The 24,580-nt window shown below is 38.2% G+C and overlaps 1 protein-coding gene across 2 annotated transcripts in view; it reads right to left on the bottom strand.

Annotated features, from left to right (window-relative positions):
* cpne7 (copine 7) overlaps positions 1-24,580 on the bottom strand; it is a 65,516-nt gene that overhangs the window by 26,233 nt on the left and 14,703 nt on the right. For both annotated transcript variants that reach the window (XM_089119345.1, XM_089119382.1), the window contains exons 3-11: positions 23,898-24,080; positions 20,208-20,282; positions 17,340-17,414; positions 11,381-11,464; positions 11,200-11,289; positions 10,096-10,194; positions 9,831-9,917; positions 7,874-7,933; positions 6,439-6,572 (exon numbers count right to left, since the gene is read on the bottom strand). In XM_089119345.1, the coding sequence (XP_088975471.1) occupies positions 6,439-6,572; positions 7,874-7,933; positions 9,831-9,917; positions 10,096-10,194; positions 11,200-11,289; positions 11,381-11,464; positions 17,340-17,414; positions 20,208-20,282; positions 23,898-24,080 (887 nt within the window). The remainder of the gene's footprint in view (positions 1-6,438; positions 6,573-7,873; positions 7,934-9,830; positions 9,918-10,095; positions 10,195-11,199; positions 11,290-11,380; positions 11,465-17,339; positions 17,415-20,207; positions 20,283-23,897; positions 24,081-24,580) is intronic.

Genomic DNA, 24,580 nt, shown 5'->3' with positions numbered 1-24,580 from the left:
CACAGTCCTTATACTGTATACTTTTTGTGAATGATTCACCAATGCATGTTATTATTGCAAAGACAAAAATAGCTGACATCACTGGCTGCTCATATTTGAGCAATCTCACATAAAAGCTTCAGTATCTGTGCATCAGAAAAATCTTTTATGTGTAACTGATTTATGTTTTAGATGCTCTCAATACATCAATATGGTACGCTTTAGTGCCTACAAACGTAAGGAAATGTATGTGTGAAACAAATTTTATGTAAAATACGTACAAATACTCGTGACATCATGTAAATAGAGTGCCAAAGTTACGTCGTCACTCTGTAGGCCAAAAAGCGGAAGTGAGTTAGCATTTTAGCACTACCCTCGCTTAAAGCCTATGGGATTTTTGAATGAGTTTTTGCTAAATCGCCTGAAATAAGGTCTGTGAATATTTTCACCTTTTGATCTATGACATAAAACACACAGTTATAACCTGCTTGTGGTTTTTTAAACTTTATTGTGTCTGCTTGTGTTTTTTTAAACTTTATATAGGCTTAAAAATGTATACATTTTGGATTAACTTGTGAAGATTATCTTGATAGACAAAATGTGTAAGGGTCACAACTCTTTGTTAAACACAGATCATATTTTTTGCTATTTTCCAAAAGTCTATGGGGAAAATGCATTGCTTTTCGATCGAGGGAACCCATGCGCCGCTAGCTTCCGAGTTGTCCTAAAGTGACGTCATCACTTCGGCACTCTATATCTACGTACAAACAATGAGACCAGGGTGGTTTATCAAGTAAAATTGTTTGCGAATGACATTTTGAAGAATGCACAGTATCTCACGGTTACTGTATCTCCTCGCTTGTATTGAATGACAGTTATCAGTTAAAGTCACCATGAAGTTAAAGGGATACTTCAGGATTTAGCATTAAGTTTTGTATTAATAGAAAACCTGTAGTATTTTTTAAATTACCATGCTTTCCACCCTCATATCCCTTTGAGATGAGAGATTTATTTTTTGTTTCGTTATTTGAAAAAAATCCTCATAAGACGCAAAAATCGTCATGTTGCATCATCAGAGGATTTTTTGTCCAGAGGCTAAAGACTACGGTCAGTAGTACGGGCTGTCCCGCATGTTCTCAACCCGCCCATAGAGGGCGATCTCACTCACAGAATGAACACACAGTGTCCGCCATCTTTTTTTGGAAGCTAAGCTAGCAGGCTCTTGTTCTGTGGAGAAAGCTGAGTCGTATGGGTTACCATCCTCTTTTTCCCGGACATACAGTCGCCATTCATTGTTTACATGCACAGCTTTTGTTTCAATCTAACTGAATTAATTCCAATTGGTGAATCTGAATGTAGTGTTTACATGAACGCTAAACAAGTGATCGGTTGATGTGCGTTTTAACATTGCTAAGAAAATTCCCACTCCTCCGGGAGAGATACGAGACCGGTGCGTCTCACAGTAATCACGCCACCAGCCTCGCGCCATTCTCCCGCGGTCCTCACTCGTCCCGCACGCCACAGTAAACATGATGAATGGCGACTGTAGAACGCAAAAGCCGAATCCCGGACATTTTGGGCAATCTCGAAACACATTTTCGGGCAGACATCACAGAGACTCACTAGTAGCCTAGACTTGTTGTTTAACTACTGCGCTCTGTTACCGGTAGGCGTGGCCTCCTAGGGCAGCGAAGCAAGTGCATTCTGGGAGTTGTTGTCTGTCATCCACATAAGCCAAAAATACATTTTCTGGCTTTTCTCAGTCTAGAAAGCTCTAAATTCAAAAATAATTTCACATTTCTTCTACATAAATGACCCTCTTTAAATACACATTCATCTTTTCAGAGGTGAAGTATGTTTTTTTTTTATTCATGTGCCCTATTTTGATCTTAACTTCTCTATATAACTTCTCTTGCAGCAGCTAATCTTCTCTTCTCTCATGACGTGTTTACTGGCATAAAGGCGGGGCAACCTGTCACTCACATGAGATTGACCAATAGAAAACCACAACCATCCAATCAATTCCACATGGACAAAATCAAGTCCCGCCCTACATTATTTCTTGTTCAAGAAGCTGTTTCACTCTGATATACGTCAGAATAGCGATGACAAGACGATTGCAGCTTCCGTTTCTCGCTGACTTTAAGATATATTGTTCATGAGAGTCAAAATCTTCTTGTAGAAGGCGGGACAAACAAAGCCCACACCATCCCACTAGCATTATCACATCCATCCTGTTTTTAACTTCAAGTGGTCAACTGATGTGTAATTATGAGTAACTTTCAGCCTGATCAGGGAACCCACACAGCGTAGGTGTACGACCCAGGAGATCTTTAAACATCCTTCAGCGAATACAGTTCGCACAAAAATATCAATTATGTCATCATTTACTAACACTCATGTCACTCCAAAACCATTAAACCTTCTGTTCATCTTCAGAACACAAATGAAGATACGTTTAATATTCCCTCATCCTTTTTGTCTTATCTTATAACGGTTCTGGATTTATAACGGATTATTCAGATGTAAATATAAACAATGATCAACACACATAAAGAACAGCAAATTTGCTAACGGAAGCTCAAACGTGTTTGGTTTGTTCTCATTCGTCAAACAAGCTTGGTTGAAATTTCGGTCACACTTTATTTTAAAGCTACACTGTGTGATTTTTACCCCCATCTAGTGGTGAAAATGTATATGACCATCCATTGAATATTAGTTTCTGTTCCTCTCAATTCCGATTTCGTTTTAACTCCTACGGTGGCCAATGTAGTCCAAGATTAACATGGCTTCCAGTTCGACTTCGTCCATGAGTGTTAACTCAAACGTAAACGCGAAAGGCGAAGCTTGAATTAACGGGTATGTCCCTCTTTGGCTAATGGAGGGGCAACATGGCGTCCGACATTAGAACCCCTTCCCCGTATGTATTTTCAATGGCATATTATACACTCACGAGAATACTTTATTACTTGAACGAAGTAAACATACATTAATGAGCACATATATTTTTGAAAGAACTAAGTGTTTTTAGCTAAGAATAAACTAAAAGAGTTACACAGGTGTCCTTGTTACACTGTAATTATACATTTAAGTTCTGGGTAATATTAATTATCATGTACTATTAGTATCAGGTTAGTAGGGTTTAGGGTTTGATTTAGGTTAGTTTCAATAATGTAACTATGCACAATTTATAGATATTAGGCCTACTATGGTTAGTACATGTAACAGGTAACAAGGACACTGTAAAATAAAGTGTTACTGAGATTTCATTTCCATCACAGTTGATTAGAACAAATAAATAAATCGAGAATTGCATTGATTCACATGTGATGCACATATATACACTGTTGAACAATGTTTGTAGCAAATAGTCCACAGGGCTAAACATTGGCAAAGCTGGAAAAACACCCTCATATGTTAAGCTTTTTCATTAAGCATAATGCCTTGTCCATTAAGGGGATATATCTGTTTAGATCTCATTTGGCTTTGATCTGAGGAGAGAATCCTCCCTTTGGAACAGATCTCATTATAAATGTGTATGACTAATTAACCAGCTCCTATAAGGCTAATTGTAGTAAACCCACAACAACTTAAGCAAATATTGATTTAGTCATTGTGAGTCCAGAACTACCAATGGATTAAACAGGAACATAATAAATGATCATGTGATACGGCTGTTTAAAAGATAAACAGTGAACGCCTTTCCGGAAATAAACACCCTTTAGTGAATCAGACAGGAAAAGGGAAGGTGAAAATTGCAACATTGCACAATTAGAGAAAACGCACCAGCTATATTAACCACCCACACACTCAATGCTTTAATTATCGATTTGAATAAATAAAGACCATGATAAATGGAAATTCTGTTTGGCTGATTAGTCAGTTCAGATTTCTTCCAATTGTCTCGCACACTAGGGTTCCACAAGCACTGTTGTTTAATAAGCCACTGACTGCAGACATAGACGAGTTGCTGGCAGGATCTTATTAGGATGTAGCCCAGAGGAAGAACTCAGCCTCAGTCATTGGATTGGACAGACCCCTGATACCTTCATTGGCCATGAAGTGAACTACCAGCAACAAATTAAATACAGTCCCTCCAGGATTTCACGATTTTTTTTTGTGATTTTTGCGATCAAAATGACTGATTTTGTGGTGGTAATTTCCAAAAATTTGTGAAACAATTTGCAATTTATATATAACATTTACCATAATAGTATTCAGTCCTTCCAGAAAAACGCGGAGTTTTTTTGTGATTGTTGCGGGCAAAAATCCTTGATTACGTGGCCCGTTTTCTTTAAAAATGCGATGGAAAGAATATGCGGGATATTTATGCAATTTTATGGGATGAAATTGCAGGAATTTGCAAAAATTGAGGGAACTTGCAAAAATTGCGGTTTGATAAAAAAGAGAAAAAAAGTGATTCCCCCAACACCCTGTTCTGACTAGGCTAATGTAAGAGTCATTTCTTATTACTTCCTTTGATAAGCAAGCATACTACATCATAGAAAGTGCTGGGAATATTTAATTTCTTATCTCTTGTTTTATTTCAAACTGTAACGAGTGTAAATAAGGTGTGGCCCCTTTAAGAGCTGCGCGCTCCTGTTGAACTGTCTGCAGTGTTATATGTGCGCCTCGAACACCCCATGTGTGCGGGTAATTTCTGTTTGATGCTACTTCTTTTATATTATGTTGTTTATTAAGGAACGATGTGACGGTAGAACGTGTGACAGACCGTTATACGAGTTCGATTTGTGAGATGTCAATCGCCTCCGTGAGTCTGTCTGGCGTCGCGTAATTGCGTCACTTCATAACGTTCCCATGGAAACAGGGGGAAATGGCTGCTCTTGTGTAAAGCAAACGCAACATTTTACAACTTTCTGCTAAGATACATGTGACTTTTTTTGCAACGAAAATGCGAGGATTATGAAATTATGCAAACCCCACATATTTTGCACGGAAATCGGCAATTTATGCGGCGAAAGTGCGGCGTATTTGAAAAAATCCGCCCCCCGCATAAATATGCGGACTTTGGCTGATTTTGCATTGAATTCAGCGATTGCATAATCGCGTTTTTCTGGAGGGACTGTAAATAGTGATCTGAGCTAACCAACAATGCATCAAAGTCATCAAGTTACTAAACTGATCCCCCTTTTAGTATTGTTCCAAGGTCTTTATTATTTTAGCCATTTAACTTAGTAACAAACATCAAACTGGATTATGCATGCATTTTAAATTAAGGATTTACACTATTCAGACCAAGCGTCTACACTCTCAGAAAAAAGGTACAAAAGCTGTCACTGGGGCTGTACCTTTTCAAAAGGTACACTTTTGTATCCATAGGCTACATATTGGTACCTTAGTGGTACATATTAGCACCTAAAATGTACATATTAGCACCTGAAATATACATATTAGCTCATGAAATGTGCATATTAGCACCTAAAATGTACATATTATCAACTAAATTGTACATATTAACCCCTAAAATTGACATATTACCACCTAAAATGTACATATTAACACCTAAAATGTACATATTTGCACCTAAAATGGACAAAAGGTACAGTGACAGCTTTTGTACCTTTTTTTCTGAGAGTGTACATAGAGATGAATTCGCAACCCAATTTACTTCTGTACTGTGATAATTTAACAGAATGTTTAATGTGAAAAAGGTTGGGTGGAACCAACTCTTTTTAAAAAAAAGAGTGCTTACAACCTAAATAACAGAATTGAAAAGAATATACTAAAGTGTGAACTGAATGCAATTTTTGTCAGAAACGTAATTAAATGAAAATGTACTAAAGTTTAAATTTATATTAAATGCAATAAACTGAACTTGGAGTGGTTTTTTTGACCCACTTAAGTAGAATTTAAGTATGCACTGTAAGAAAAATGGGTTCATTGGGGTTCTATATATGAAGCATAGGGTTCTTTACTCAACTCCAAGGAACCGTTTATGCTAAAAAAAGTTTCTATAATGACAAGAAAGAACCCTTTTGGCACAAAGCTTCTTTATAGGCTATTATTTACATTATTCTGCAACATTTTGTAGTTGTAATGAAATTATTGTTTATTAAACTAGTAACTTAATATCACATTTTAATCATGCTGATTTTTGGAGGAGAAAAACTGAAATGGCACTCTTCGTGTGATATTGATTAACTACATAAAATGATATAAATATACATTTTCTAACCCCCATATCTTGAATTTTGTGATCATTCACATGCATTCATAAATACATTTTAGGGTCTTGATGTTTGTCGATAATATGAAATGTTTAATCCGGAAAGGACAAAACAAATGATAATGAATGAACTCAAAAGGTTCCAAATAGAACCTTTTTCCTGGTTACAAAGAACACTAAAGGGTTCTTATTATTGTTCTATATAAGGTTATAAGGTTCTATATAGAACCTTTTCTTCAAAGAGTGTAGTGTCCACCTCCATCAGCACTAACCTGTCGTAATCCTGGCAGATCTCTCCCACGGCTATCAAAGCTTTCAGATACTCGTTTGGCTGATATGGGTTGATGTAGTGCAGGGAACAGCTATTGCGAGGGTCCCCATTGGACGCCGTGAAGTCAATGGCAACCTAGAGAGATAATAGTAGGACACACTCTTGATGAAACTGCAAAATGCACGGCAAAAATTGTAATGGGTTACATAATCTGATCGATCGTCAAATACGTTTCATCGTTTTAGTTTAGCGCCTGGAACAATAGTTGTCGCCATTGTAGAACATTGAAAGGAAATGTCTGTCTACAAAAAGTCAAGCACTCAAGAGCTGTCTTTCCTAGGAAGCTACACAAAACCTGACTTGAACAGATCTGCAATCAAATGCCCATCTGTATAAATAATTAAAGTGCTTAAAATGGACAATATGTAGATTTTATTTGCTTAGAGGCATGCTGATTGTATAGTCATTCATCAAGCAGATGTTATAATCCCAAATAGCACAAACGGCCACCATATGCTCTGTAATACAGAGATACAGCTCATTTCCCAGTAAACACTCGATATTTTGAATTAAACCAGTGCACTACACTTAAATGAAGATCCTATTTGAATCCTACTCCAACCATTCTTCACTCCATGACAACTGGTTATCTTTCATTTTAACAGGCAACGGGAGAATTCAGATATTTAAATAATGAATATTCAATTGGATTCATTAATAATCTTGGCCCATTTTGCTGCTCTAAAAGGGAGCATGAGGTAGGGGACTTAAAACAGTTTGGATGAGGTATTAATTTGTTTTGTTGCCTCCAGCCGTGAAACAATCACATTCTTAGTCAAAATGAAACTCAAGAGATGCTGGTTAAAAAAACGTAACAAAAAAAATTACAAACATGAGTGGGGATTAAATAACTTATTACCGATCTGGTTTGAAGAATTATCAGCTATTTTTTCTGGCAAAAATAATCAAGAACTTTACGTTTTGCAGTCTGCCTCACAACATCATGTATAAATTGTGGCTAAAGGCAAACCAAAACTGTAACCATTTTTAACAATTGTTACTTTTCTGGTTGTGTGTGTGTGTGTGTTTGAAGAAATGGGATTGTTTTATATTTGTATGTATTTTTTTTTATATATAATGTATTTAGAAATGCCCAACCAGGGACAGGAGTTGTAAATTAGCATTAGCTATAAACTCTATATGCCGCGCATCAGTTACAGGCTCTGTATTGTGACTATGTTTGACTGTATGGTCCCTGTTAAATAAATAAAATAAAAAAATAAATGAGCTGCATTTGCTGCGAGGAGGCAGTTATCAGTCCAGCACGTCTGGCATCAGTGTCTTCATGCTTGGTGGAGAACTTTGGCAGTAAATCTGTGAAGGGTCTGGATCGCACCGCTGTGCTAAATGTGGAGCGCACTGCTGTTCCCACTTACTGTGAAGTGTATTTGGCAGCCTCCCATGATGTAGTCCAGGAAGGAATAGACTCTGTGAAGCTGCAAAATGAAGAATGGAGGGTGAGTAGAAACCCTACCACATTTATCTGCAAAAGTTATGATACTGATACTACATACCAAACACACACATGTACTGTGTGCAACTCTCATAAAGAGTACAAAACATATGGTGTCCATCATCCAAAATTTTTCTTTGGGACACCATGAAAATACACTCACCTAAAGGATTATTAGGAACACCATACTAATACTGTGTTTGACCCCCTTTCTGCCTTAATTCTACGTGGCATTGATTCAACAAGGTGCTGAAAGCATTCTTTAGAAATGTTGGCCCATAATGATAGGATAGCATCTTGCAGCTGATGGAGATTTGTGGGATGCACATCCAGGGCACGAAGCTCCCGTTCCACCACATCCCAAAGATGCTCTGTTGGGTATTACATGAACTCATTGTCATGTTCAAAAAAACCAATTTGAAATGATTCAAGCTTTGTGACATGGTGCATTGCCCTGCTGGAAGTAGCCATCAGAGGATATGGTGGTCATAAAGGGATGGATATGGTTATTTCTCCATCCAATCTGATGGAGTTTTGGTTCCTTGCCACTGTCGCCTTGCTTTTGGCTTGCTCAGTTGGGGTTATTTAGTGTTTAGCAATGTTGTTGATCTGTGTTGTACTACTTTCATGTTATCACTGTGAAGCTGCTTTGACACAATCTGTATTGTGAAAAGCGCTATATAAATAAATGTGACTTGACTTGATATGGTCAGAAACAATGCTCAGGCATTTAAACGACGCCCAATTGGCACTAAGGGGCCTAAATGTGCCAAGAAACCATCTCTCACACCATAACACCACCACCACCAGCCTGCACAGTGGTAACAAGGCATGATGGATCCATGTTCTCATTCTGTTTACGCCAAATTCTGACTCTACCATCTGAATGTCTCAACAGAAATCGAGACTCATCAGACCAGGCAACATTTTTCCAGTCTTCAACTGTCCAATTTAGGTGAGCTCTTGCAAATTGTAGCCTCAGACCGGCCCGTCTGGCACCAACAACCATGCTATGCTCAAAATTGCTGCAATCACCTTTCTTTCCCATTCTTACATTCAATTTGGAGTTCAGGAGATTGTCTTGACCAGGACCACACCCTTAAATGCATTGAAGCAACTGCCATGTGATTGGTTGATTAGATAATTGCATTAATGAGAAATTTAAGCTTTAGGTGAGTGTAGTATTCAAAATGTCATTATAACGTTACTGTACCATCATGGTACCACCACAGACACAATAGTTTTTGAATGGTTATACGCAACGCATACGAGTTACTGTACGTAATCAGATTACTTTTTTCAACTAACTAGTAAAGTAACACATTACATTTAAATCTACAACTGTTACTTTTTCAAATAAGTATGTTTTCCTAATAACAGACTGGCAACTCTCTAGTCCCAATGTTGAGAGAAATGGAGAGAAAGGCAGAGGAGTTGTGTGGCTGTCTAAACATGATGGTTTTGGGGGTTATATCTTCTTGTGTACAATGCAGAATGGCAGCACAGCTGAAAGGTTTGTTTGAATTGCTATACAGGCGTGATTTTGCGTTTTGTGCTGAAAGGGCCTTTACATTTGCCAAAATATGACTTTTTTTGTGAGAACGCAATTCTCAATCTGAATTGATAAATGTTGAAAGAACTGACGTAAACAGCTCTCAAAATAGAAATATCCCCTATGTAAATGTGCACAAACAAAACAAATGCATTAGCCTTTTCCCACCACGCTAATGTCTTTAGGCTAAGCTTGATTGTCACACCCACCCACAACAATAATAACTATGTCTATTCATTGACAGCTTGTTGGCCAGCATTGTGCAGTACTAGTATTCCTAAAACAGGACTCGCATATCTATGAAGCTCTCAAACTGCCAGGCTCTTACCTTGAGATCGCTGAGAATCACCAACCCAGAGTTCTTGTAGTTCTTCTTCTTCAGTTTGTATTTTGGATTGATGCATTCCCACGTGACCTTCAGGAACACAGGAAGAGATCAAAGAGGTGAGATGAAAATTGAAGGTGGCACTGCAGCGAAGTCACTTTAACCACGCATGCAGAAGGGCTGTGACATTTCTTTAATCCATTCTAGTCCTCGGCAGATAGCCAACAGCTATATGACCGATTTCAAACACCAAAGGTCTCACACTGACCTTGTTTCCTGAGGAAATCTTCTGCATTTCTTTGAAATTAGTGTAGAATTCACCAATGAAGTCATGCTTTCCCCTCGAGTCATAGTCCCAGACTAAGAACTGCAGTTCACAGACAATCACAACTCATTAACTCATGTGACTCTTATATTTCCATGTTTCATTTTGCTTTTACTCTTGTCAATATTTCTCTTAAAGGAATAGTTCACTCAAAAGGTTTGATTTTGACACACCAAATCTGCATGGATTACTTAAAGGGATAGTTCACCCCAAAATTTAAATTACTCACCCTCATGTCTTTCCAAACCCATTTGCGTTCATCTTCAGAACACAAATGAAGATGTATTTGATTAAATCTGAGAGATTTCTGTCCCTCCATTGACAGCTACACAACTACCACTTTCACTCATAGATCATGAAACTAATCCATTTGAATTGAGCGCTTTAATCTATTTTCTGAAGAGACTCGATTGCTTCACGTGATGAAGAGATTTAGTTTAGGCTTTTAATCACATATAAACATTGATCATCAGACAAAAATATCATTGTCTCTTTATGATCTTTTTGAAGCTTCAAAGTGACAGAAATCTCTTAGATTTCATCAAAAAGATCTTCATTTGTGTTCTGAGGTTTGGAATGACACGAGGGTGAGAAACTAATGACAGAATTGATTTTTTTTTTTTTTTGGGTGAACTAACCCACACCAAAATAGTAATTTAGCAAAATCTCCAAGATTCTGTATTACAACAGATATTATTACAGAACAGAAATTATAACAGAAATGTACTGGTCAATCAAACAATGATGGAAAACCACTATAAATTCACTACAAAGGTAGTCCATGCATTTCCCAAGACTCAAGTAATGAATGTAATCAACAAATTCGAAAAGATTTTTTTTAGATTTGCGTCGGGCGCAAGAGTCATTTATCCCGCCGGTTAAATAGCAACCCCACCCAAGACCCACCTACAAAGTTACTTGATACTTGCATTTCAGATACTTGCGTTTCCTAAAACTCTCTTCATATTTGGAAATTGAAATGAAAAATGAAAAGTCACATGGGTGATAGAATGCCCATTCTGGAGTGACCGATTGATTAATATTCACCTTCAACTTCCTTTCGTCATCACAGCTGCACAGAGAAATGAGAGACACCTTGAAGGATTCCCACACAGGGTTCAAGTTGTTTTTTATCACCTGCAGATAAAAACAATATCATTGTATAAACTAAATAGGAATATTGAATTGCAAAAGAAAGATTATTATCCGATGGGATGAGACTACTTACTTCAGTTCTGTGCACAAGCTGTTCTGTTCCATCATCATTGATCCGGTAAATCTCCAAGAATGGATCTGACTTGCTGAAGAGATCCTGTACAGTCACAAGATAATTTCAGTACCGTCTACACATTCAAAGGAACACATCATGAAATGGACGTTTTCTAAAAGACCCCATGGATTAACGAATGCAATCTTTTCTGAGTTAATGTATTTTCTGAAACGGGAAGTTGGGCGAGGACGGAAAAAGTACTCGTAACACCCTGTTAACAGGCGAATCGAGTGGTGCAGGGATGAAGTCAAACCACAGAAGACTGATTTCGCCACTGGTTCTCTTGAGAATTTTCTATGGGGTTTTATAATGAGGGGTCTATGTTATAGAACACAAAGTCCAAGTATCATTAAGATATGTTTACCACAGGCTTTTACTCATTAATTGATAAAAAAAAAAAAAAAACGAAACATTATAAACCCCATAGGAAAATCTTGAGAGAACAAGGGGCAAATTAATCTTCTGGGTTTTGACATCATCAAAGAGATCTACAGCATAATTCCGGCTACGTCGCCCGTGACCTTTTGAACGTAATTACGTATTACGTGACGTTACAAACGCGCCTCAGAGAATATAGCAGGGCAAGCATTTGTCCTTAGAAAAGTTACATTTTTGGAATTAGTTTTGAAATAACCGATCGTTTCGCATGATAAGACCCTTATTCATCGTCTGGTGTCGTTTAAAGACATTTGAAGCTGCATCTGAAACTGTTATTAACACTATCTTTTGGACCTTGAACCATCCGGTTCCCATTGAAGTCCATTATATGGAGAAAAATCCTGGAATGTTTTCATCAAAAACCTAAATTTCTTTTCGACTGAGGAAAGAAAGACATGGACATCTTGGACGACATGGGGGTGAGTAAATTATCAGCAAAAGTTTTTTCAAAAGTGAACTAATCCTTTAATGCAAATGGGTGGGGTTTCCCTTTAATTGAAACTCAGCATATAGACAATTAGCAAGCTGTTGCGTGACAACTGAACTCTTGTTTTGGAGAGTGGATTGCTTGTGACTGACTGTATTCACTGTCTGACGGTTCAGGACAAATACGAGTACCGTTTACCCTATTTATGAGTATATTTTATATATTTATAAGTTTTAGGGGAATATTTCCATTTTTATATGGATAAAGGCAACAAAAAGACATTCTGAGTTCACTTTAACTACAAATTAGTAAAGGGAACATACAGATGTGCATTAACACTTTCGGGTGGAATAATTGGTCAAGGGAAAATGCATATTTCAATATTCTTTTTCAGAGTGCATGCCCATGTGTGTTCCTGCCGATTGTGCTCCTATAGCTGTGGAAAATCAAATCAACAATATTGTCTGAAACAAACATAAGGTTTCTGAATTGCGGCTCTCCGGAGAAGCCACTGAGGACTTTGTTCCTAAGTGTGCGCAGATGTGAGAGAGAGAACTAGGCAGAGAGAGATAAAGGAAGAGAGAGAGAGAGAGAGCGAGAAATGGGTAGAGCAAAGAACGAGCCATTTAATATCCCCATTTCTCGCTGCATTAGTGCGCGACATCTCCACAGGGACGCTGAAAGAGGAGGTGCCCCCACTATCTGGTTGTCAAGGTAACATCTTGCCAGTGGTTTGAGTGAAGACTGATTTAGACAAGTGATTTGTCTGTTGTTCACATTCATCACATGCATCGCACCTCTGAAATATGTCATTGCGTATGGACCGATGATGATTACCGGCTGCTCATTATTTCCGGAAGACATTTAAGCCTCCCATAGTCCAATGAGACAACAACGGCATTTTCGCTTTAACAGATGGCTTAACGCACAGATTAAAGGTTAATTCCGTGCTTGTCTTTTACGATCCGGTGAAAAATAGAGCTATCCCCTGAAAAAGACAAAATATGTGCTAATATCTGCAAAGAACCCAATGTGAATGTACAATGCCAAATGAAGCATTAGAAATCACACAGAAATTGCCATGCGAAGAGTCTTTGATAAATGTCACATAACCCAGGGCGACTTTTCGATTCAAGATGCATTAGCGACTTCTTCATAAAGAGAAATGGCATTCACATAAAGGCACAGACGTCTCCAGAATGAAGTCCAATATAGTTGGATTTGCGAATGTGTCCATTTTGTTTAAATCATATCAGTCTGTGTTCAGAGAAAGCCCACATTATTTGAACAGACAGATCTTGTCCAAAGATAGAAGCACAGCTATTATTCTGCCTAGCCGTTTATTAGACTCCATCCATCCTCTCGCTATGATATCCGGGCCAGGATGGAGCCATCTCTGGATTTTGAGGATAAGTGTGAAGAGGAAACGCATAATACAGCTAATATTAACAATGCAACACATTCAGAATGCCCATATTAATACATGAAGTACATAAAGTCCAGTCAGGAATAATTAACAGACCTGAGGGTAAAAAATGTGAACAGCAATTAAAAGAGAAGGGACAATAAAATCCCCGTCCCTGAAATCGAGCATTAAAATGGTGAGCTGATGAATATGTTGGGGCTGATTGTAGAGATAGCTTGAAATGAAAGTGAGAATTCAATTTTATAGCCTTATGAAATTTGCCATCATTAGCCTTTCAGAATTAGCCTGGTTAATGTTCTGTCGGGCAGGCGGACAAGCTCGTTGCTAGTACAGAAATAAATTAGTGATGTGACCGTGTAGCCTCTGCTTTCATGCATATGCAATGTGCAAAAAAAGTGGTTCCATATTCCAAACATGATTTGCTGCGTCAGCTTGTGTATTTTACCAAGAGAAACCCTACTTTAACAAACTTGAGATGACTTGCTGGATTAGTATGGTGCACTTTTAAATTTGAGAGGATTATCTACAGACATGTAATATGAGAGGGCGCCACTTGATATGATATTATGGATACACTTAGAACTGTATATTGGATACAGTTCACTTGGATACACTATAGAACTGTTTTCACACTGCATAGAAGCTGTGGATATACTGTACGTTTAAGCAGAGGCACAGAGATGGCATGAATGTATTTACACAGATTGACAATTGCAGAAAATAATTGATCACGTGGATATCCGATGCTTTAGGTCCAGAAATTGCCAGGGGTGCGTATCTTAAAAGCTTGTTTAGCCAACTATACAGTGTTGTAGTCGAGACCACCTCACTCGAGTCCGAGTCGACACCGAGACCAGAGAGAGTCGAGTCCGAGTCAAGACCGAGTCCATAGAGAGTCGAGTCCGAGACCAGAGACGGTCGAGTCCGAGTCGAGACAGAGACCAGTGAGGGTTGATTACCTAATTTACTTTTATTTACTTAGAGAAATCCTTTTTTTTTTTTTTTTTTTTACTGAATTTACTTAGAGTTTAAAAAAATATGATCAGTTTAGGGTAAAAAGGCACATAGTAGGTGGTGTTAAAAGTTATTTTATTACAATTTGTCATGCGCAGTTGCGCACTAGAAAATCACCAATCACTGGGCGTGTCAATCAATTTAAAGAAATATTTTATTAGCATACATTAATAATCATGAAAAATATTTTTAATTGAACTCGAGTGGACTCGGGAATAATTCCGAGTCATAAAAAAAAATGTTCGAGTACGAGTCAATTCCGAGTCCAAATGGACACGAGTCCATGACAAGACCAAGACCATTAAAATATGGTCTCGAGACGAGTCAGAGTCTCGAGTACTACAACACTGCAACTATACTATACATAGGGGTGGTAATGGCGCAGTGGATAAGACACATGCCTTTGGTGTGAGAGGCCGGGTTCAAATCCACTTTGACACTTCACCCCTAGTTGCTCCAGAGGCATACGACCTCTGAAATATATAGCAATTGTAAGTCGCTTTGGATATAAGCGTCAGCTAAATTAATTAAAAAAAAATCTATACTCACAAGTTGCATTGTTACAAACATACTGTACACCACCAGGCCAAAAATAAAAACTTTAAAAAAAAGTTGTGGTTTGGATTTTATTAGGTAAATGCTTTAGAGTCTATGATTGGATCATTATTGCAGTGACATGTTTCTAGCATGTTAAAATGTTTGGCAACAGTTCGTATAACTCTATAATTGATGGAGTGTGTAGCTTTTCATTCATTCATCATGGCCACATTCCAGGATGACAATCAGTCATCAGGCTCAAATTGTGAAAGAATGGTTGTGACGAGCGTGAAGATTCATTTTCACACATGAATTGGCCCATCTGAGTCCAGACCTTAAAGGAGTAGTTCACTTTTGAAAAAACTTTTGCTGATAATTGACTCACCCCCATGTCATCCAAGATGTCCATGTCTTTCTTTCTTCAGTCGAAAAGAAATTAAGGTTTTTGATGAAAACATTCCAGGATTTTTCTCCATATAATAGACTTCAATGGGAACCAAACCAAACCATTTAGTTCATTAAACGAACGAAACGAACAATTGACTCGGAAAAATATTCGTTCATTTTGATGACCGAGTTCGAACAGGAGAGTCACGAACGTGCATCGCAGTACAGAGCAAGGCGAGCTTATAAAACTTAAACTTTGTTATTTATTCAATAAATGAGCTATCGTTTCACTTGATAAGACCTTTATTCATCGTCTGGAATCGTTTAAAGCCCTTTGAACAGTTTGCACTGAAACTCTCATTTGGACCTTGAACCGTTTGATTCCCATTAAAGTCCATTATATGGAGAAAAATCCTGGAATGTTTTCATCAAAAACCTTAATTTCTTTTCGACTGAAGAAAGAAAGACATGGACATCTTGGATGACATGGGGGTGAGTAAACTATCAGCTTTAAATTCATTAATAGTCTTTGGGAAGTGCTTAAGGAGACTTTACAGAGTGCTGGACTCTTGCATTGTCAATATTTCCATCAAGAGGTGCATCATTTTTTGGAATAGTGAAAGAGGAATTGTTAGAGTTTAGGGCTTTCCATTCAGATCAACCAATCATTTCCATCTAATTAAAACGGAAGAAGAATGGTTTTCCAGCACCAGCAAAAGATTTTGATCCACGTCCTAGTTGGCAAAATCACAGTCAGCCAATGGTTTGCGTGGGTGCTTTGGCTTACTGTAAGCATCTCCAATCAGGATCACAGCCTGTGCTTTTTGTCATGAAACAGATGCCAAATAGCATTTCTGTCTCACTGTAAAAAGATGAATAGACGATATATTGATTTCACCACCTAATGTGGGGTTGAAGTGAAGCTTGAGTGAACATGTCATAGATATTGATTTGCTGTTTCCCCTCATTACTTGAGATGCATGAATTCATGAAAGCCAGATTTAAAAAGGGTTGAGGAATGAACATAAAAAAAAGCTGTTTTAGAGATAACCGCTGAGCACAAATGTCGCCCCGGGCTAAGAGGAAGAGAACAGCAGCATACGAAAGAGGAAGAGGGAGGGCGGGAGGAACAAGAGGAAAGAGTAGGAGAAGCAGATGAGATGAGTGCTGAGAGTAGGACGAGGGCTGCAGAGGCGTTTGTGTAAGTGCAGACACCTGCAGGACTCCAGGGCACGGAGAGAGCTGCACCGTGGGCCGATCTGTGTGGGAGAGAGTCAGCCAGCCACCCTACGCTCCCTAAGCCGGCCCTCGCTATTCACAGAGCTTCCATTCTCATTAGGAAACCTCAGCTGAATGAATAGGGTTTCAAACATTATGCCGAAGCCAAAAAGAGAGAGTGGGATTTTATGAAGCCACAATAGCCCTAATGGCTCTTAAAAGGGCTGAAATGGACGATCCAAAACATTAGAAGTGAGTTGAAAGGTTCTTTGGCAGCTGCAATTATTGGTTTCAAAAGGTACAAAAATCACTGCTTTACAAACAAAGAATATCATTTACTATCACTAGGTTCACTTTAATGGGTGTAAACTCTGGTGAGTTGGACTACCTGTTTTGTTTGGGTTTTTTTGGGGGTTTTTTTTGGGGGGGGGGGATTGTTACTATTGAAAAAGAAAAACATCCCTCCGTACCTTGTCATCTAACTTCTTGGCACAGAAGGAAAGCTCCAAGTAACCATTGTTCCCAGAAATCTCTTCTGCGTGGATCTGGGGAAATAAGAAAGGGATTAGCTGAGACAAAGCCAACATACTGTTATTGTTTGTACTCTATATTTGGACACAGATTCCACATCCATATGTGTTTTATAAACATCTATCTATCTATCATCCATCCATCCATCGACCCACCCATTCATCCATCCATCCATAAACCCATCCATTCATCTTATCTTTGTGAGTTTTTAGATGTATAGATACCATCCATCCATCCATCCACCAACCCACCCATCCATTCATCCATCCATCCATATTATATTTGTGAGTTTTAGATGTGTAGATACCATCCATCCATCCATCCATCCATCCATCCACCCACCCACCCATCCATCCATCCATACAGATATACATCCATCTTATCTTTGTGAGTTTTTAGATGTATAGATACCATCCACCCATATTTCCACCCATCCATCCATGCATACATCCATACATCCATCCATACATACATACACCTATCCATCTATCTTATCTTTGTGAGTTTTTAGATGTATAGATACCATCCATCCATAAACCCATCCATCCATACACCTATCCATCCATCTTATATTTGTGAGTTTTTAGATGTATAGATACCATCCACCCATATATCCATCCATCCATCCATCCATACATACATACATACATACACCTATCCATCTATCTTATCTTTGTGAGTTTTTAGATGTATAGATACCATCCATCCATGAACCCATCCATCCATCCATACATCTATCCATCCATCTTATATTTGTGAGTTTTTAGATGTATAGATACCATCCACCATCCATTCATCTTTCCATCAATCTATACACCTATGCATCCATCTTTGTGAGTTTTTGGATGTATAGATACCATCCATCCATCCATCCATCCATAAACCCATACATCGATCCATCCATCTTATCTTTGTGAGCTTTTAGATGTATAGATAGCATCCACCCATCCATACACCCACCCATCCATTCATCCATCCATCCATCCACTCCCCACCCATCCATCCAGCCGATCTGTCTGTCCTTGTGCCCAGCCTATCCATCCACCCATCCCATCAATAAATCTGTCTGTCAATTCAACCAACTGCTCTTCCCATCCATCTGCTCAACCCATCTGATCCATTCATCCAATTATCCATCCATCCATCTGTCCTTCCATTCATCCATTCGCCCATCCCATCTATCCTTCTTTCTGTCTGTCCTTTTGTCCAACCAATCCGTCTATTTTTCCGCCCAACCCAAATTTTTCTATCTATACATCTAAAAACTCAGAAAGATAAGTACAGTATAAACTGAAGAGGAACTGTGGGCACTTGATCAAAACTCTTGAGTGTAAATGTTCTTAACTTGCCTTTTTCTGGAAATGTTTTACGACATAATTGAACGTGATCAGCACTGATTAAGGAAGCCATTTATTGAGTTGTCTTTGACCTCTATTAGTTTGTTTGATAAGAAAAGAGAGGGTGAAATGCTGAAACCATCCCATTTTGTCTCACCTCAGATCAAAATGTGATTTCGTCAGCATTTAAAAAAAAATCTACAACCCGAGAGAAATCCAATGAGGAGGTCCAGCAAAAATCATTTCTTTGTCGTTTAAACATGAAAAGGCCATTAGTCTGCAGAGAAACTGCATTAAAACTGATGAGAAAGCAGAGAATCAACACCTATGATAAGGATGTGGTATTACGTTTTGTCTTACGAATGAACCTTGTATGCTTGCAATAGAAACACGCAAAAAAAAAAGCTTGGGGCATCACTTTTTAATGTGATTTGTTTTGCATGTGTGGCTTGTTTGAATTGAGTCAAACTAGCTGTGATGTTGTAATTGAAATACTATTTTCACATACTGAAATTTATATTCTACACCATGTTAGCAGATATTGTATTAATAATGTCTAGGGCCCGTCTACTTCCAGTACACCAACAGAATTTAAGTTGGAGGTCAAACCGCCCGCACTGCAACCCAAACTACACAGTCCTTACACCGGTAAGACCTTATTCCTGAAACCTGATGACTTTTTAATGCACCAGTGTCATAGAGATTCCCCATTATCTATCTCTCAGCCATCACACATACCAGCGGCTTCACTCAACTGTATCTGTATCAAGAAATATTTTAAAGTGACATTTCATTCCAGAAGAAAATCACTCATTTTGTAGTGTGCAGTCATCCTCTGAGTATACGTAGTGATGAGCAACGTGGGCAGGATTTGGCATTTAGTTGACAGGTGGTCCTATAGACAGTGATGAATATCACTTCTGAGTGATAACTCAATGCAAAATTGTTTTTTGTATAGGGGTGAGTGTAGGTGCCAACAACCCACCCATAGTTAAGGTCCGTTCACAGCAAGAATGATAATTATGATAATTATAAGTCCACACTACAATGATAACAACAATATATAATTGCTATATGTTTTAGAGTGATTTTTTTTTCATCTGATTATCACGTGCATTATCATTTGTTAGTGTGGACGCTAATGCAGTTATCGTTATAGTCATCAATGATGTGAACAAGCCTACTACTAAAAGAGAGACAGTGATTGATTTTGTCTGAACACATTGATTTAGACACCCTTTGCCAATCAGTGGTTGGTCGGCCAAACAATCTCTGCTATCTGACTCACTTGTGTCTCAAGTAAAGCAACTCAAATTGCGTTGTTGTTATTCTGTAAAGAAAATTAAAATGCCTTTGCGGATGCTAAGAATAAGTAAAGCCAGATGAAACTTCTACCACGAGAGCGAGAGTGTGTAAATGTAAACAGCAGCAATTAAATAACAATTGTGTGTGTAGATTGTTTCAACTCACTGTGATAGTGGATTTTCCAGCATATTTTCCATATTTCAGCAACAGAGGTTTCACCATCTTTTTTTGGGCCACTATCTATGGAACAGATTAAAAGGTTTTTAAGTCACCACGAAATCAAAATTGACAATTATTGTGTTTAATGGAATATTGCAGTATTTATTATAAATGATTTATCCATGCACATCAAAATATATTTATTTATTTCCTCGTAATGTATAATCAAAATAACTTCTCGTCGCTCTTGCAGCTCATCTCTTCTGATGGCGTGTTTACTGACACGAGGGCGGGGCAACCTGTCACTCACATGAGATCGACCAATAGCAAACCACAACCATCAAATCAATTCCGCATGGGCAAAATCAAGTCCCGCCCTACTTATTTCTCTTGCGCATTCACATCGGATATGAATAGCGCGTCAGGCGCGAATGATTTCAATGTTAAGTCAATGCAAAGACACGTTACACACGTAAAAAATCCCTGCGGCGCGAATGAGGCGTAGAGCGCGGCGTGGTAGATGCGAATACGCCTTATTCGCGCATCAAGTTTGCTCACGTAGCGCATCAAGTTCGCGCGAATGGCGTGAATTGAGCGTCTGGCGCGTTAGGCACGTTACGCCACATTATTTAGTTAGTGCTATTTGTGTATTCACACGTTTGAAACAAATTCGCGTCAGTCGCCTGAGTGGAAAAATCTGAACTTTGGCGTCAATTCGCGCTGCGTTAACCAATCAGAAGCCTGCTGCTTGCTCACGTAATGAAGTATCTGGATGCTTCAATAAATTATTTTGTAATATGACTAAATGCCAGGTGTGGTTCTAATGCACAACAAAGCAAATATTTTATCATTTAAAACTTTATTTCAATATACGAGACATGTTCATTTTGTATTGAATGTTATTGGTAACACTTTACAATACGAGTGCACTAATATGCATTAATTCATGCTTCAACTAATGCTCAGATAATCATGAGTTAATGTATAACTCATGAAGAACTAAACCATTAATCAATGATTACTGCATCAGCAACTAATAAAGAGTCTATATGATTAATAGATTACGTAATACACGAATTTCTATTAATTCAACGTGCCATTGTGTATTAATTCCTTAAGAACATATTTTATTAACTAATAGTGTAAATTAATGTGTTAATTACCACAATTAGTCAAAGCTATACACTTCAACTTCTAGTTATCTGCTTTAATTAATCATTAGCTAACGATTTGCAAAGGTATCATTATGTTATGACTTTACTTGATGGGGCACATCATTATTAACTAGTCATTTAGTAATTGTAGTAATTCGCACATGAATTTGCAGTAACAATGAAGTAATTAATCATGTATTAATGCATATTAGTGTACCTGTCATATTATCTGGAAGTTGAACTACAAGGCTTTGGCTCATTCTGGTAATTAACATATTAATTGACACCATTAGTTAAAAAAATTAGTTATTATGGAATTAATCCACAATTACATATTTAATTAATAACAATTCATGTATGAACTAATACATTAACCTTACATACTCTTAATTAGTTCCTAATGTGGTAATCTTTAATGAATAGCTTAAATAATCATTAGTAACACATTAATTCAGTATTATCTGTGCATTAGTTAAGCATGAATTAATGCTTATTAGTGCACCTGTATTGTAAAGTGTTACCATGTTATTTATTCCATTTCTAGATTATATGAAAAATGATTATGATGTAAAGACAACCATGTGCATGAGTTCGTGTCTGGACGTGAGAGAGAGAAAAATCACAGGACGGGTTATTAACTTTTGGAGGTTGGCTCTATTTATCAATAAAATAAAAAACAGATTAGATGGATGAGGGCGAGGGTGATCCTCGCTCCGATGCGGGACAACAGGTCATCAAACTGGGCAAAGAATGCTCTATCAACATAAAAAAGATGGCTGCCAACGAAATTAGATTCTGACGCGCGTAAAAACAAAAGATTGAAGCGAAATTTACGTGCATCAGAATCTAATTACGTTGGCGGCCATCTTTTTTATGTTGATCGAGCATTCATCGAGAGAGTTTCACTCTTGACGCGCAAATTAACACAAAGTGGTCAAGCGTCAAATTTGACGCGCTATTCGCATCCGGTGTGAACGCACAGTTAGAGATGCTGTTTCACTTGGATTTCCATCACAATAAGGAAACTTCCATTTCATGATGACTTAAAGGAGATCAATAGTTATATATAGTAGATAGTTGAGAAGGGCACTGTACACCACATGGACAAAATTATGTGGACAGCTGAGCCCCAAAAGGTGTCTGTTGAACACTTCATTTCAAATTCAAGGTTAATTATAATGAGTTGGTCCTCCTTTTGCTGCTATTACAGCTTTTAATCCGTAGAAGGCTTCCATTCGTTGTTGGAATATGGATGCAGGGATTTGCTCCCATTCAGACATGAACATCAGTGAGGATTACCAGAAATATCCAAACCCATTTATTAGGAATCACCCATCAAATAACTCTTTTGGAGTTAAAAACTACAGTCAGGATTTACTAGATGCGCTAAGAGAAAAAAATAGGGGGGAAAAAAAGGCGTAGACAGTCATTTTTGCAGTTGGCCATATTGCATATGCAGTTGTAGGAGTTTCCCTTTCAAAAGCAAAAATATTTAACTGCTAAAAAAAAGACATGGCTGTGATTGTCGTGATCATCTTTTTGGAATTTCAGAAGAAGACTTTATCTGAAAATATCGTTTGCCAAGGTATTTTTAATTTATGCTGCTCTGAGCTTTGCTGTTATGGAAATTAGTTGGCAGCTTTGTCTTTCATTTTCAGATTGCCAGGAGATCACCTGCAGAACTTCCCAACTCCCAATGGCGCTTTTAACATCATTTTCATTTTTGGGTGAACTAACCCTTTAATGGGATTGTGGTCTCATGTTGATTTGCCCTGTTTAGTTAATCTGGCCCTTGGTGTATTTTAGGGGCTGTTTACACCTGGCCACTTCATGCGTTTTCTGTGATAGGATAGCTATCCGATCGCGAAAAGACCAGGTGTAAATGCCCCCCGAAACGCATTTGAGACAGATTTGAATCCGATCGCTCAAACAACATTGGGAGGTGGTCTGGGCCGCATTCCAGACGAAACTGGACAAGTGTAAATGCATCTCACATATGTAAATTTTACTACTCTTTTTTTACTAAATTTTACTACTCTAGTAAAATTTGACTAATTTTACTACTATTTTTAAAAAATAAACGTGTGAGAGCGTGTTATAGGCTATATGTCATGTTATTTTAGTCAGATATTGCGACGCTACTGCGACACACATCACCTCAGATAAGCAGCTGAGCATCTATCAAGCCAACGCGCCACAATCTATCACAATTTCGCAAATCGTAAAAAAAAAAAAAAAAGTAAGTCGCAGACGCTTAACACTACCACCATTAAAAGTAAAGAAACTAAATGATCTTACCAGGGCTGTTGCCGCTCTCTCTTATTGCTGTTTTTGCTGATTTTGAAATTAGCCAATGATCAATAAAATTCGGCTCATATCTGTTGCTTTCGGTGACGTGCACTTTATTAAATTTGTATATAGCGCGTGAATCGAAGATCGGATTTATATCCTTTCGCAAAAACACATTTATGTGACCAGGTGTACATGGTGTAAACAGCCCCTTAGCAATATTAAATAAGATGTACAGGAAAAGTGACATCACCTGTCCAAGCGTGCATTCCACGCCACCCAGGAAGTCGTCATCGCGCGTTCCAATACTGTGAGTTCCGTGGATGTCGTAAACTTCGAAGCGCAGTTTCTGTACTTCTTCAAAGTAGTAGTCCAGCATTAAGACTTTAGCAAAGACCGGATTCAGGTTACTCTTGATCACCTCAGTGCGGTCCAGCTGAAAGACAGAACAACAGATCAGTCAACAGCTAAAAACTAGTCTCGCTGGGAGCATCTGGCTTCTCCACATTATCAAGAGTCAGATCACAGGCTGCGCCGTTTATTGGTCTGTTTGTGCGCTGTCCCTGGATGAAGTCAAAGAAGTGACGGCAGCGGGGATGAAGGCCTCATGAGTCTGATTGTTGAGAGCTTCCACACATGCAGCTGTGATGATCATGGCCTTGCTCTCGTACAAAACCCATTTGTTCTCGTTTCTCATTCATCAGCTGTCTCTCTCCTCACCTCCCCCTGCTTTGCTATTGTTCTCTGGTGCACGTCAAAAACAAACAGAGCAAATACAATCATTTCTGAATTAAAACCTCACTGAGGCAATTAGCTGTAGGAGTTAATGCATCACTCTCCCAGACATTAAGGACATTAAGGAAATGTTGAGTTTAGAGATGCAATCTGAAAATAAATGTATGTTTCCAATATACCAAAGGAAAGGCTGAACGAAGG

Source organism: Pimephales promelas, chromosome 1, assembly GCF_988280905.1.
Source record: "Pimephales promelas chromosome 1, fPimPro1.hap1.1, whole genome shotgun sequence".
Lineage (NCBI taxonomy): Eukaryota > Metazoa > Chordata > Actinopteri > Cypriniformes > Leuciscidae > Pimephales > Pimephales promelas.
The sequence above is the reverse complement of the archived record's forward strand: the minus strand, read 5'-3'. Positions and strand labels throughout refer to the sequence as shown.